Raw genomic sequence first — 15,680 nt, forward strand, 5'->3', positions numbered from 1 at the left:
TTACAGAAGTAAAAACAAAAACAGTAAACAATAGAGAAATAAAATTACATAAAATAATTTTATCTTTATTCTAAAATAATTAATTAAAAGAATTAAAAGAAAATAAGAATTAAACAATAGTAGAAATAAAATATTAAAATGCCAAAAAGAAAAAGGAGAAAGAGAAAGAGGAAAAAAAAAACCTAGCAGAATAAAATAGAATAAAGTTAAAATAAATTTAAAACATGCAGAGAAAAAGATTATAAAAAAATGTAAAATATTAATTATTTAACAGAAAGCATCTGAAAACAGCTTGGTCTTTAACCTAGATTTGAAGCTGCCAACAGCAGGAGCATTTTTGATGTCCTCTGGCAGTTGGTTCCATAGCTGTACTGCATAGTAGCTAAAAGCTGCTTCACCACACTTTGTTTTAACAACTGGTTTTAATAGTAAATTTTTCTGTTGCGATCTGGTAGATCTGATTGGGTTAGGCCGCTGCAACATATCAGAGAGGTAATTGGGCCCTGTACCATTTAGAGATTTGTACACCAGCAGCAATACTTTAAAGTCAATTCTGTAGCTTACTGGAAGCCAGTGAAGGGACCTTAGAATTGGAGTAATGTGCTCTGTTCTTTTTGTTCGTGTGAGAACTCTAGCCGCTGCATTTTGAACCAGCTGAAGTCGTTTAATGGTCTTTTTTGGCAGGCCTGTGAAAAGGCCATTGCAGTAATCAACCCTACTAGAGATGAAGGCATGTATTAGTTTTTCCAAATCATGTTTTGACATAAGTCCTCTTAGTTTGGAAATGTTTTTTAGGTGATAAAATGCCGTTTTAGTGATTGCTTTCATGTGACTGTCAAAGTTTAGCTCACTGTCAATGAAAACACCAAGATTTTTAACCATTTCTTTAGTTTTAATCCCTTTTGTGTCAAGAATAGTGGTAATCCTGAGTCTTTCATCTTTTTTTCCAAATAGAATTATTTCTGTTTTATCTGTGTTCAGCTGAAGAAAATTTTGTGACATCCAGCTATTGATTTGATCGATACACTGGTAGAGACATTCAAGGGGGGCATAATCATTTGGTGATAGAGCAAAATAAATTTGGGTATCATCTGCATAGCAGTGATACAAAATTGAATTTTTATTGATAATTTGCCCAAGTGGGAGCATATAAAGGTTGAAAAGTAATGGTCCAAGAATCGACCCCTGGGGGACACCACAGGTCAAGGGCATTGACGTTGAGGAACAATTTCCCAGGGTAACAAAGAAGCTTCTATCTTTTAAGTATGATTTTAACCAATTGATAACTTTACCAGTCAATCCAACCCAGTGTTCAAGTCGATATAGCAGTATGTTGTGATCAACAGTATCAAAAGCTGCACTGAGGTCCAGTAATACCAGGACCGATGTTTTGCCTGCATCAGTATTAAGACGTATGTCATTTATAACTTTAATCAGCGCTGTTTCAGTGCTATGATTGGCACGAAATCCTGACTGAAAATTATCAAAACGGCTGTTTGATATCAAGAAGGCAGTTAATTGATTGAAGACAATTTTTTCCAGGATTTTCCCGATAAATGGTAGATTTGATATTGGCCTGTAATTATTTAACACTGAAGGATCCAGATTATTTTTTTTAAGAAGGGGCTTTACAACAGCTTTTTTTAGGGACACAGGAACAACACCAGTCTCCAAGGATGTATTTATAATTTGAAGCACATCTGTAATTATAAGATGAAGAACAGACTTAAAAAAGTTAGCTCATATTAGCTCATATTTTAAGTTGTTCAAATTCTGTAAAGCTGCTTTGCGACAATGTTTATTATTAAAAGCGCTATACAAATAAACTTGACACTCACGGTCAATTTACAGCCACCAATTAGTCTAGCCTGCATGTTTTTGGACTGTGGGGGAAACCGGAGCACCCGGAGGAAACCCGCGCAGACACAACACAGAAAGGCCCTCGCCGACCACTGGGCTCGAACCCAGGACCTTCTTGCTGTGAGGCGCAGGCTTGGATTATTTCATTTGAATTGCAATCCTGCCACTTAGTGGCCACTGACTGTTTGTTTTTCTAAACTGCTGATTAATCATTGGAACACATTTGGACATGTGTATCTCATCTCATCTCATCTCATCTCATCTCATCTCATCTCATCTCATCTCATCTCATCTCATCTCATATCTCATCTCATATCTCATCTCATCTCATCTCATCTCATATCTCATATCTCATCTCATCTCATCTCATCTCATCTCATCTCATCTCATTATCTCTAGCAGCTTATCCTGTTCTACAGGGTCGCAGGCAAGCTGGAGCCTATCCCAGCTGACTATGGGCGAGAGACGGGGTACACCCTGGACAAGTAGCCAGGTTATCGCAGGGCTGACACAAACAACCATTCACACTCAGTTGGGGGTTGCGCCTGGGGGATGCTCTGGACTCTCGCAGTGGTGCTTTTGTGGCTGGGGACTGCAGTTGACTTGCTGACTTTAGGACTGCAGTTGACTTGCTGACTTTGGGACTACAGTTGTCGTGAACGGTTTTGTGCTCGGGTTTCCGTCAGTGGGAGGTTTATAGCATCAATGAAGCTGACTTTATTTTAGGACTGTTAATGTTATAGTCATGTTGTCTGTTGTTGCCCAGATGGGGATGGGTTCCCTTTTGAGTCTGGTTCCTCTCGAAGTTTCTTCCTCATGTCGTCTGAGGGAGTTTTTCCTTGCCACCGTCGCGCTCATTGGGGATAGATTAGCTTATATTTTAAGTCGTTCAAATTCTGTAAAGCTGCTTTGCGACAATGTTTATTGTTAAAAGCGCTATACAAATAAACTTCACTTGACTTGACATTCACGGTCAATTTAGAGCCACCAATTAGCCTAACCTGCAAGTCTTTCGACTGTGGGGGAAACCGGAGCACCCGGAGGAAACCCACGCAGACATGGGGAGAACATTCAAACTCCACATAGAAAAGCCCTCGCTGGCTGATGGGCTCAAACCCAGGACCTTCTTGCTGTGAGGCGCAGGCTTGGATTATTTCATTTGAATTGCAATCCTCCCACTTAGTGGCCACTGACTGTTTGTTTTTTCTAAACCACTTATTAAAGGGCTGATGACACATTTTTGACATCTTTGGCGATGTTTTATAACATAAAAAGTAATTCCCGATGATCCATATATTAATTCACGAAGGCGCCTATTTTACAAGTTATGATAAAAAAACGCTGCTATTTGGGTAAATTTGACGGGGCTGCAGCACCCAGGAGACGAAAGAGGAGGAGAGGCTATATGACGTCAGCGAAAGAACCTTCCTCCTAACTTACCAGTTTGTTGTTGATGCGACAGGTGTTCAGTTTATCATTATTAGTATTATTATTATACATTTTATATATATATATATATATATATATATATATATATATATATATATATATAGTTATTATGCCTTCGCGTTGTGTTGCCGGCTTTTGCTCCAAAACCCACAAGGATGGGGTAAGTTTATTCAAGTTTCCCAGCGATCCCGAGGTGCATGCGAAGTGGGTGAAGCAAGTCAGGCACACTCGTGACAAGTGGGAGCCCTCACCAACATCCGTCCTGTGCTCTGAACACTTCGATTTGGATTGTTTTGACACCCTTCCCAGCTTAAAAGAATCTCTTGGGTGTTCAGTTCAGCACAAACGTGTGTTGCTACCATCAGCAGTGCCTACAGTATTCCGGAGGGGGTCTACTAGTAGCTATGCTGGATCCAGCAGTCGCCTGGGACAAGGCGACTCCTCCAAAGACAGTCCTCCTGTCAGAACATGTGTTGAGAAACGACATAAGATAAAGGTACGTAGAGCTATAGAGTGCTCCGACATGATGCTAAAAATAGTAACCATGCGGTCTGCGCGGCCATCTTGGAAGTGACTCGCTCCAGAGCGCTCATAGAGTACACATCATAGAGTACACATTCATGATAATCATAAATGTAATCATAAAGTCGGCGTGATATCAGTCATGTATTTGCTTGTGAAAGCTTGCGGCTTTCATGTAACTGCCGCATAGCAACGAGAGGCAAAGGGTAAAGAGGGTAGGCTATCATAGATTCTATTCGGAAGAGATCAATACATGATTGCTTAAAAATTAGGTATTTTAACAATTTGCATCTGTTTTGTGATTATCGTGACACTTGTGTGTTATATAGAACTGTATGTCTTATCAGCACATCGAGGATCTTCCACCGGAGGCTTTAGCAAGTACTCGTAGCAACACTACACTTTACCCTTTGCCATGCGTTGTTAGGGAACGGTAGCAAGTACCCCGATGACCGACTTCAAGAATATGTAGAAAAAATTTAGAAATTATACTTTCCAAAAGTCATTTGAGCTTAGTGTATTGCATTTCCATTTATATTGTAGGTTCTTGCTGATGTTTTTGCGGAGTATGACGCAGCTGCTGAATCAGAAGCTACAGAGTTTGTATGTACTAGTTGTGAACATTCACATTATTATCAATCTCATTTATTTAAAATCAGATAAAATCATGCCATCATGATCACTGCTTAAAGTACCAGTATTTGGTTGTTGAAGAGCTAGCACTAAAGTTCACCGGCGTTTTCATGCGCCATTTCCATTGAGTAGAACAGCCAGTGAACCGCAGCGTGTTCTTCCGCTGACGTCACAGCATGGCCGCGAGCCACGGACCCAGTTTTCTTGCGCTGTGCAATTAAAAGTTGGATATTCGCGTAACAACAGCTTCCTTTCACGTAATTATAACAGAAATCTAACATGTTTGCCATGTTATATAGTTTATTTAAGAAATTGCATAGAGTCATGTTCGTGTCATCAGCCCTTTAATCATTGGAGCACATTTGGACATGTGTATATCTCATCTCATCTCATTATCTCTAGCCGCTTTATCCTGTTCTACAGGGTCGCAGGCAAGCTGGAGCCTATCCCAGCTGACTACGGGCGAAAGGCGGGGTACACCCTGGACTAGTCGCCAGGTCATCCAGGGCTGACACATAGACACAGACAACCATTCACACTCACATTCACACCTACGGTCAATTTAGAGTCACCAGTTAACCTAACCTGCATGTCTTTGGACTGTGGGGGAAACCGGAGCACCCGGAGGAAACCCACACGGACACGGGGAGAACATGCAAACTCCGCACAGAAAGGCCCTCGCTGGCCATGGGGCTCGAACCCGGACCTTCTTGCTGTGAGGCGACAGCGCTAACCACGACACCACCATGTGTATATCTATGAAAATAAATAATTTAATAAATAACCAATGATTTAATAATTAGTTTTAAAAATGTAACGTATAATTATCGTTATTACACGATCATTTTTAAAAAAGATTATCGTCGTAAAAGTAACTTTTATTTTGGAACGTGCAAGAACCGGAATTGGGGCTTTTACTTTTTTTTTCTTAAATACTCCATTTCCGGTGTTTGATGCGAGCCACTATGGTGGCCTTCTTGTTCCAAACCGTCCTCATATATATATAATTTTTTTCCCCGATCTGAGGATCAATAGTTTTTGAAAGGGGTTCATGTTCCGTGCGGCTGATCTAAAGAACTTCGGTAAAGCGGGAACCAGCTGGTAAAGTCTTGTTTCTTTTTCTACGGTTCAGATTGCGTTTTGGAAGCAACGCATCATCATAATGTTAGGCAGCCGCAATCTGGATTTCAGTCCCAAACCGATTCATACGTCCTAAATTTGTGCACTACTTAGGGAGGAAAATAAATAGCGTTCTCAACCTACATAGTGCACTCTATAGTCAAGTATAAAGTGGGTTGACATGAGGCCAGCCTGCCTCCTATTCTGGTTAGCCATTTTGTTGTTTTATATTTATATATTTTTTAACGTTAATAGTTTTTTTAAAAAAGTTGTCATTTCAGAAAATGTTTTACATGACTAGTTTTAAAACGTGAACGTTTTATAATCAGAAAATAAAAATAAAAGAACGTCAACCTGACTGGCTAGCTAGCTACAAAACCGTCACTCGGTTGACAACTGAATCGGCATTGTTTTATATCCCTCCAACATATAGGGCACTTTAAAGTAGTTTTATATAATATACATATAGGCGACCTAAACAGGGAAAGGTTGGTTATTTGGGATTCAGCCTTCATCCTGTAGTTCAAGGTAACCTGATAGATAAGCTCAGCTTAGAAAACAGCACCAACGTGCTTTGTTTCCTTTGTGTAACGTTTAAATAGTCAAATATGCTAAAAGATAATGATTTATAAGATTATATAAAACTACTATATGTATTATATGTGGTAAAATATTACAAAAACAACCGAGTTTGGTCAGAAGAGCAATAATCCTTAAATAATCTTACTTCCTGCCTCATCAGTGATGTGTTTATCTTATAAAGCGTTATAAACGTGACATTAGAGCTGGATTTATTATTATTAAAAACCTTACAGAGGGTTTATCAGGTCTGAATACCACTTAGATGGGATTTATTGGTGCAAGGTACGCCTAGAAAGTGACCCATATAGCAGAAGAACAAGCTGAAAAGAACAATTGGTAATGAATTGTGTTATAAAGGTGGCATAGCATTTTCAGGATCTAATCATGTTCATGAGAACTGTTGAATTCTGGTATTTCCTGTACCAGCAGCCTTGATGAATTTACCAGCGACAAAAATAGTTGATCTGGTGAAGTTTTCTGTCAGGAGATGTTTATTTAGCATAGTTATGGAAGGAGTCTCCAGTGCTAGTGCTTTGTAACGATGAGTAAAAGCGTGTTCACTTTTGCTCTGTCTTTCTGCAGGCACTTTGGCCGGACGATGGACGAGCTGGTCCATGATCTGGTGTCGGCGCTGGAGGAGAGCTCGGAGCAGGCTCGCGGCGGCGGCTGCAGTGCCAGTCTCGACCTCGCGCTACCCGCTGGGCGCATGCTCAAAAGGCATGCTCGCAAACGCCGTGGTAGAAAGCGCCGCTCGGAGAACAGCACCCGGGCCGCACCGTGCCACGCCCCGTGCCACACAAGCCATGCCTCTGACTCCAGCCTGGACGAGCACAGAGACACGCGCCTATCCTCCAGCTCCAACGCCAACGCCAACAACAGCGACTCGGACGAGCAGCTCGGCGCCAAGCGTGGCAAGCGGCCTCCGTGGCACGAAGACCCAGGAATCACCGACGCCAACCGGAGCCTTCGCAGGAGGCGCAAAGTGAAGCGCATGGCCATCGACCCGCCTCCGGAGTTCTCGCCCAAATCCACAGCAGGGAGCAGGGAGGATGGGAAAGGGAATGATGTAGCAACTAAAGGCAGAGTGAAGAAGAGGAAGCTGGCGCTGGCACACCGGCTAGTGCTGGACGCCGCAGACGAGGGCGTGGTCGTTGAGAGCGAGGAGGCGGGGCTTTCCGGGAAAGAAAAAATGGACTTTGAGGAGCACAAGGGTTCAGATGAAGACATGAGTGACAGGTGGTTAGTGTTTAGTCTGTCCTGTCTTCCTTCCTTCCTTCCTTCCTTCCATCCTCCTCCTATCCTTTTGTGTATGATGGCGGTTTATGACATCACGGTTGGTTCGATATGCGAATTACTAGAGGATGATGTCACAACCAGAAACCTTCAGTGACAAAATACTAAGTGTTAGGCTTGACTAAAATCATGGACGTTATCATAAACGTTACATCTTGACAGCTGAGAAAGACGAGACGGTTTATGGACGCTTAACAAGCCGGCTAGCGATTAGGGATTTAGGAAGAGTTCATGAACCTGTGTACTAATTTGCATATTCATATTGAAGATATTTAAAAATGCATACAACTTATTATTCGATAAATATTGTTTAATATTAATGTAGTAATCAGATTAGCCAAAAGTTCTGATTGTGTGTGTTTTTACAGTGAGACCAGCAGTGTGAGTAACAGCAGTGATGGAGGTCTGTTCACCAATGATGAAGGAAGACAAGGTATTTTTATAGCCATAATGAACGTCACAATATCTATCTATCTATCTATTGGGTCAAAGCATGTTATTAAAATATTCCCCATGTTTCTGTTACACCCTGTGAAGGTGATGATGAGCAAAGCGATTGGTTCTACGAGGGCGAGGCAGGCGGGGCTTGTGGCATCGCGGGTGTGGTCCCATGGTGGGACAGGGACTCTAACGAGCTGGACCTTAACGATCCGGTTTTCAACAGCATCCTCACAGGGGCCTTCCCTCTCATGTCCCAGGGAGCACAGCGAGGTAGACACTACACTCTGCAGTTTCTGTAAACATCCTGTAGAGGGCAGAAGTGATTTGTTGAGTGGAATTCAGTCTCTTAACCCTGTGTGCGCTTGTTCGTTCAGGGTTTCAGGCCAGGCTGGCTCGACATGCTTCACTGCAGCAGGCTCAGGTGTGTGTATTTTTTATATATGAGTGATCCCACGCTTATGGGTACTGAAATGGGGACATGAACTTATTTTTAAAAATTCACCTAAAACCATTTCTTTTTTTACCATCAGGTCACAAAACATGTACACGGAGTGCAGAATTATTAGGCAAGTTGTATTTTTGAGGATTAGTTTTATTATTGAACAACAACTATGTTCTCAATCAACCAAAAAGACTCATAAATATCAAAGCTGAATATGTATGGAAGTTAGAGTGGGGTGTTTTTAGTTTTGGCCATTTTAGGAGAATATGTATGTGTTCAGGTAACTTTCACTGTGCAGAATTATTAGGCAACTTAATAAAAACCAAATATGTAGCCATTTCACTTATTTATTTTCACCAGGTACACTGATATGACAACTCCAGATTTGCAAATAAACATATGACATTCAAACACAAAACAAAAACAAATCAGTGACCAATATAGCCACCCTTCTTCATGAGGACACTCAAAAGCCTTCCATCCATAGATTCTGTCAATTTCTTTACCTGTTCACGACCAACATTGTGTGCAGCAGCAACCACGGCCTCCCAGACGCTGTTCAGAGAGGTGTACTGTTTTCCCTCTTTGTAGACCTCACGTTTTATAATGGACCACAGGTTCTCTATGGGGTTTAGGTCAGGTGAACAAGGGGGCCATGTCATTATTTTTTCACCTTTCAGACCTTTACTGGCTAGCCACGCAGTGGAGTATTTGGACGCATGAGATGGAGCGTTATCCTGCATGAAAATCATGTTCTTCTTGAAAGATGCTGACTTTTTTCTATACCACTGCTTGAAGAAGGTTTCTTCAAGGAACTGGCAGTAGGTCTGGGAGTTGAGTTTGAGTCCATCCTCAACTCGAAAAGGTCCAACAAGCTCGTCTTTGATGATACCAGCCCATAGCAGTACTCCACCTCCACCTTGCTGGCGTCTGAGTCAGAGTGGAGCTCTGTGCCCATTACTGATCCAGCCACAGGCCCATCCATCTGGCCCATCAAGAGTCACTCTCATCTCATCAGACCACAGCACCTTAGAAAAATCAGTCTTAAGATATTTCTTGGCCCAGTCTTGACGTTTTATCTTGTGTGCCTTACTCAGTGGTGGTCGTTTTTCAGCCTTCCTTACCTTGGCCATGTCCCTCAGTATTGCACACCTTGTACTCTTTGACACTCCAGGAATGTTGCAACTCTGGAATATGGCAGAACTGGATGCTAATGGCTGCTTGTTAGCGTCACGCTTGATTTTCCGCAGATCATGTGCAGTTATTTTGTGCCTTTTTTTCCCCCACACGCTTCTTTCGACCCTGTTGACTATTTGCAATGAAACGCTTGATTGTTCGGTGATCACGTTTCAACATCTTCACAATTTCAAGAGTGCTGCATCCGTCTGCAAGACATCTCACAATTTTAGACTTTTCAAAGTCTGTCAGATCTCTCTTCTGACCCATTTTGCCAGAGGAAAAGAGGTTGCCTAATAATTATGCACACCTGATATAGGGTGTTGATGTCATTAGACCACACCCCCTCTCATTACACAGATGCACAGCACCTGATATACTTAATTGGTAGTAGGCTTTCAAGCCTAAACAGCTTGGAGTGGGACAACATGCATTAAAAGGATGTTGTGGTCAAAATACTCACTTGCCTAATAATTCTGCACTCAGTGTAATCTTTAAAGAATGATATGTTAAAAGATAACTTTAATTTTCTGAGATGTAATAAAAACATATTTATATGCCAGAGTCAAGCCTATGAGTTCCAAAATGATGTCTGTTACATTACTTCTGTTACGATTGTCCATCTCGCGTCTGTTACAAATTAATTACAATCTAGCTATATACCATGTTAATCTTATTGAAAGAATATGTATGTTTATTGTACTACACATGTTTATTAATTATATTTGCTAAAACATCACCTTCCTATGTTTCAAAAAGTAATTCTACATTGTTAAAATTGAGAATATATATGTCCACAACACTTCTGTTACGTTCTGACTTTGGCATATAAATATGTTTTTATTACATCTCAGAAAATTAAAGTTATCTTTTAACATATCATTCATTAAAGATTACATGTTTTGTGACCTGATGGTAAAAAAAGAAATGGTTTTAGGTGAATTTTTAAAAATAAGTTCATGTCCCCATTTCAGTACCCATAAGCGTGGAATCACTCATATATATGTATGTTGTGTGCAGCAAATATTTGGCTTGACACCATACACTTTCTTTCATCTCCCTTTTTGGGTCTGTCCAGGGTGTTCCTCAGGTAGCTGGATGTGCTGATAGAATTCCCAGATTGTCCCAGGATCCTCATGCACATGAGTATGTAATGCTCTCACACACACACACATCGACTGAGTGAGACCACAGAACTATAAAAGGGAGAAACAACGTCAGAAAAGCTGTGCGCGAATTTGAAAATAACCCCAACACCCATTTGTTCGTTCTGTCCGAAACAGACGTTTATTAAGTCCAGACTCGGAGTATGAAAAGACTAAACAAACAACAACTAGAATTAGATTAGAATGTGTTTATCAGGAGCGAGTTTTCTCCGTGACGAAGGAACAGACGCGAGACTGTGACGAATTATTTACCCAGATGTTGAGTTCACTACTTTGGGATGACACACTGCGTTCTTCTACCATTACACTATTACCATTTACCTTTTGATTTGTTTTCATTCGTAAACCAAATATATAGTATGTAGAATTTTTTTTTTTCCTTGTAAAAACTGGTCAGAAGTTTATTAGTTATATTTAATTCAAGAGATTGTTCAGTTATTATTTATACTAGAAGGTTCATTTTGATGCATTTTTCCCCGCATAGGCCTTGGTTTAGTCCCGGATCCAGACGTGAACAGGTGAGTCATTCTGCTGCGTGTGTGTGTACTAATCAAGACATCCGGAGTTTTAGTATTCATGGAATATATTTACAGCCAGTGGTGTGTGACTGGTGATTGCAGTGACGGTTGGATTTGTGATTGTGTGTGTGTAGTGTCATTGGGATTCGAGATCAGACCGAGGTCACCGACGAAGCTGCTCACTAAAGACTGCCAGCAGGTAATCGTGTGCTTCCTGACTGCTGACCTTTGACCCTTAAGTGTTCCATCTTTGAAAGAGATTAACATGATAATGACTCTGTGTGTGTGAAACAGACAGACAAGCGGCCATCTTGGCTCATTGTGTACCGGAGACGTTAAAAGGAGACGCAAAGCTGCACCTATGGGAGCTCCCTTATCCACAGGTAACACACACACACACACACACACACACACGCATACTATGCTACCCTGCTTCACTTGGATTGTCATACAGTATTGGAAATGCAGTACTTGGATATTTTCCCTCTGTAAATTTTACTCGTATGACATTTAATAGCCTGATGTTCACTGTGCAGATGAGCTCCGAGCTCTAAACAGTTTTTTTTTTCTAGAATGTTCTCTCTCTAAACTCTCCGTTAGAATGAGTTTCACTTTCAGGGTCACATGAATGCATTTTCTGCCTGGATCACGGTGATCCTGTTCCATTTTCCTCATTAAGAGGCATCACTTCCTGTCTGGAGCCTCGGGTTGGGGCTGATTTTAACATGCACACAACAAGCCAGAGTCGGAGTTCACAAGGTCGAAGTTTCTGGATTGTTTCCCAGACCTGGATTTTTGAGCAGAATAAAAGTGAATGTATGGAAAAGTAAAAGATAAAGCAGGTTATGATGAGAGAAATTGTGACTGACTGTTTCGTAAACGTGGGTTAAGGTGAAATGTTTAGCTCCTGATTACAGAGTTCTACATGTGGTGAGGGATGAGAGTTAAACGTTTAACCCGGTGCACTCTGTTTCAACCTGTTGTGTGCATTAAGAGAGTTAGTTAATTAGCCTAATACAGATTATCCTCCTCTCTCACGCTCTCTTACACACACACACACACACACACACACACACACACACACACACACACACACACACACACAGTGATTCGTCCTGTCCTCGGTCACATCGTATTGTATATTCTGATGTATTACATAATATAAAGAATACACTCTTCTGTTTTTGTAGGTATGGTAGGAGAAGTAGTGCCACCAATCCCGGAGTCGAACATGGGAAACCGGATGCTGCAGAACATGGGCTGGTGTCCGGGAATGGGCCTCGGACCCGATGGAAGGGGCATCACCGAGCCGATCCGGTGCACACAGAGACCCAAGGGTGCAGGGCTCGGCTTTAATTGAGGTCTGCGCTCCAACTGACCGGCTGACGCACAAGGACAGACTCGGAGCCGTCTGTTATAAAGGCACTGCCTCCCAGCAGGGGGCAGCACTGAGACCAAGATGGACAGCGAACCGATACGAGAGAACGGAGCACAGGGACGTGACCGTTTGTTCCTTGAAGAACAGCCGGATATAGAGAGCAGTGATTTTGCACAAAAACACACCGTGTCATATATGTAGCCATTTTAAAGGTTAACCGATTTAGCTGTCGTCATGATTTCATAATTTCACCTCATGCCATATCGCTCCATTTCCAAACCATGGGCTGTCCTAATTTGAATACTTTGCCAATTGTACAGACTTTTTTTTTTAAATGTGTGCTACTACTATAACAAATTTAAACCTGCCAATACTATGAATTTGGAACGCTTCATAAATTATTGCAAGTGTTTTATTTATATATATATATACACTAACGTTCAAAAGTTTGGGGTCACTTTGAAATGTCCTTATTTTTGAAAGAAAAGCACTGTTCTTTTCAATGAAGATCACTTTAAACTAATCAGAAATCCACTCTATACATTGCTAATGTGGTAAATGACTATTCTAGCTGCAAATGTCTGGTTTTTGGTGCAATATTTCCATAGGTGTATAGAGGCCCATTTCCAGCAACTCTCACTCCAGTGTTCTAATGGTACAATGTGTTTGCTCATTGCCTCAGAAGGCTAATGGATGATTAGAAAACCCTTGTACAATCATGTTAGCACAGCTGAAAACAGTTGAGCTCTTTAGAGAAGCTATAAAACTGACCTTCCTTTGAGCAGATTGAGTTTCTGGAGCATCACATTTGTGGGGTCGATTAAATGCTCAAAATGGCCAGAAAAATGTCTTGACTATATTTTCTATTCATTTTACAACTTATGGTGGTAAATAAAAGTGTGACTTTTCATGGAAAACACAAAATTGTCTGGGTGACCCCAAACTTTTGAACGGTAGTGTGTATATATGTGTGTGTGTGTATATATATATATATATATATATATATATATATATATATATATATATATTTGCGCCATGATCTGATCTATTGTTTCCAGGATGTGTGTATAAATTGCAGATTTGTCTTTTTGTATTTTTATTTCTAAAACTAATTTTTATCCAGTGTTCCCTTAATTCTCCCACTAGCCAGCTCTCCTGTAGTGACCAGTTGAGAAAGTTGCAGCCAGCTAACCTCAACTCGCAAGGCAACGACACACTCCGAGGAAAGCGCTATTTGCCCTCTTCCACATACACAAGCTCACAGACACATGTGATTGGTTAGTGTCACGCTGAATGGCAGGAGAGAGCAACACTGTTGCTTACTCATGACCATGAACTCCTCGTCCCTTTTACGATAATACGAACACTTGTTTTTGTAAAATAAGTCAGGAAATTAATAAAACTTAATAGTACCCCATCTGATATGCTCCATCAGGGTTGCCAGATTTTCAACTCACCAATCAATCCAACCATCATATTAAACTAAAACAATGCTAGCCGATTTTTTAAAATTATTTTAATTTAATTTTAGTCCTTAGAAATCGGGAAACGACCACAATTCCATTTTAGGATCATCCCTTTTTTGTTTTATTTCAGGTTGGGAATCTTTAGACCATCTCAATTGAATGCAGGTTGGATTCATGAATATAAAACAATTCTTGATGAATCTCGATTCTCTATGTGATTTTTTTATTATTATTATTATTTTTTAAACCGCATGACTCTGTTTTCCCTCCCACGTTTTAGCAACTGAGAAAACAGCAGAGTGCAAATATTTTTGTGAAGGAACTTGCAATTTACCTGTAAAATTTAATTAAAATGTTTATTAATATATTTTATTATTGTTATTACATATTTTACTGTCACTGTATTGTGGTTTGTCATTCAAAATAACTCCTTTTTTTAAATATATGTTTAAAAGATTATATAGATCTGTGCATTAATGACTGTAGTTTAAAGAAAGAATCGAGATGCGTCTAAGAATCTTTTTTTTTTTTTCCTCCTAACCCTTGTTTTATTGTCCGGTTTGTTCAGCAGAAATCAGGATGAGTTTGCTTGGTGAAAATGTCAACACTGTGTGTCTAGACTCTCTTCATTCACATCCGGATTGTTCTGTAAATGATGGAAGTTGCACAACCATGCTGAAGCGGTTCACTGTTTTTAGACTTGAAATGTTTCTGAGATCAGAATCTCTGTATTAGAATACATCTTAAAGATCGCAAAAGTGCTGGTTTGGGATCAGTTTTTATCCTGTGTGTGCTGATATACTGTACGTGATGTGATCAAGGCCACTGATTGTAGATCATCTCCGAATAGTAGCACTGGTTGGCGATGCAAGATCAACATCACGATCGATTTGATCACCACTCATCAACATCTGCATGATGACATCCCGCTCTTTGGTTTGGTCCTAAGCTAATCAACGAGCTTGCTGCGTTCCTTTATGAAAACGTTGTTATAACATTCAAACAAACAATGATGTCAGGATGTCGGAATGTTTTGGCAGGAAAAGGTCACTGTGGTAGTTGGGGATTTGCTCAGATCTTTACAGCTTTACATGAGTTTTGTATTACAGACCAGAATGCTGTTCTCGATGTTAAAGCTGAAATGAATAAAACAGAGAAACCTCATGGGGTTCATGTGTTGTTGTGTTTTGTTTTTTTTCTTCAATTTGCACAGCGTGTCCTAGTCAAGCATTGAGAGGAAATACCTTAAGGTGTGCTGGAGCAAGGTATCTGGCACCAGGACGTTAGCAACAGATCCTTTATGGACCTCCATGGATCCTTTGCCTGGCACATCCCACAGATACTCCATCAGATTAAGATCTGGAGAATTTGGAGGCCGAGTCAACATCTTAAACTTTTTGTCATGTTCCTCAGATCATTCCTGAAGAATTTTTGCGGTGTAGCAGCATGCGTTATCGTCCTGTACAACTGAAGTACATTTAAAATGTATCTTAGTGATATAATCTGCTCTTCGATACGGTGACGTTAGCTTAGCTAGTGTACATATACTAAGTAACTTTAAAAATGCACAATGGAATTCAACACGATATCACTTTAGATCCATGCATATATTTGAAATTTGATATTGTATGTAAT

At 40.5% G+C, this 15,680-nt stretch overlaps 1 protein-coding gene across 4 annotated transcripts; it reads left to right on the forward strand.

The window, feature by feature from the left end:
• Positions 1-5,414: 5,414 nt before the first annotated feature.
• On the forward strand, positions 5,415-15,209 carry gpatch2 (G patch domain containing 2). Of its 4 annotated transcripts, none has more exons than XM_060913864.1 (10): positions 5,415-5,565; positions 6,748-7,404; positions 7,827-7,891; positions 7,996-8,169; positions 8,274-8,320; positions 10,596-10,663; positions 11,168-11,201; positions 11,336-11,400; positions 11,496-11,584; positions 12,392-15,209. In XM_060913864.1, exons 1-10 carry the CDS (start codon positions 5,516-5,518, stop codon positions 12,559-12,561), a joined length of 1,419 nt encoding a protein of 472 aa, XP_060769847.1. In that variant the 5' UTR covers positions 5,415-5,515; the 3' UTR covers positions 12,562-15,209. The 4 variants fall into 4 exon arrangements, with proteins under 4 accessions (XP_060769847.1, XP_060769848.1, XP_060769849.1 ...); XM_060913865.1 differs by having other exon boundaries at positions 6,748-7,401; XM_060913866.1 differs by lacking the exon at positions 5,415-5,565 and adding an exon at positions 5,705-5,790.
• The last annotated feature ends 471 nt before the right edge of the window (positions 15,210-15,680 follow it).

The sequence above is a fragment of the Neoarius graeffei genome, chromosome 2 (genome assembly GCF_027579695.1).
Source record: "Neoarius graeffei isolate fNeoGra1 chromosome 2, fNeoGra1.pri, whole genome shotgun sequence".
In the NCBI taxonomy this organism is placed as follows: domain Eukaryota; kingdom Metazoa; phylum Chordata; class Actinopteri; order Siluriformes; family Ariidae; genus Neoarius; species Neoarius graeffei.

Coding starts and splice junctions, on each gene's coding strand:
- gpatch2 (XM_060913864.1), top strand. CDS start 5,516: ATGTTCCGTGCGGCTGATCTAAAGAACTTCGGTAAAGCGGGAACCAGC. Junction 5,566..6,747: donor GGTAAAGCGGGAACCAGCTG/GTAAAGTCTTGT, acceptor GTCTTTCTGCAG/GCACTTTGGCCGGACGATGG. Junction 11,202..11,335: donor CCGGATCCAGACGTGAACAG/GTGAGTCATTCT, acceptor GTGTGTGTGTAG/TGTCATTGGGATTCGAGATC.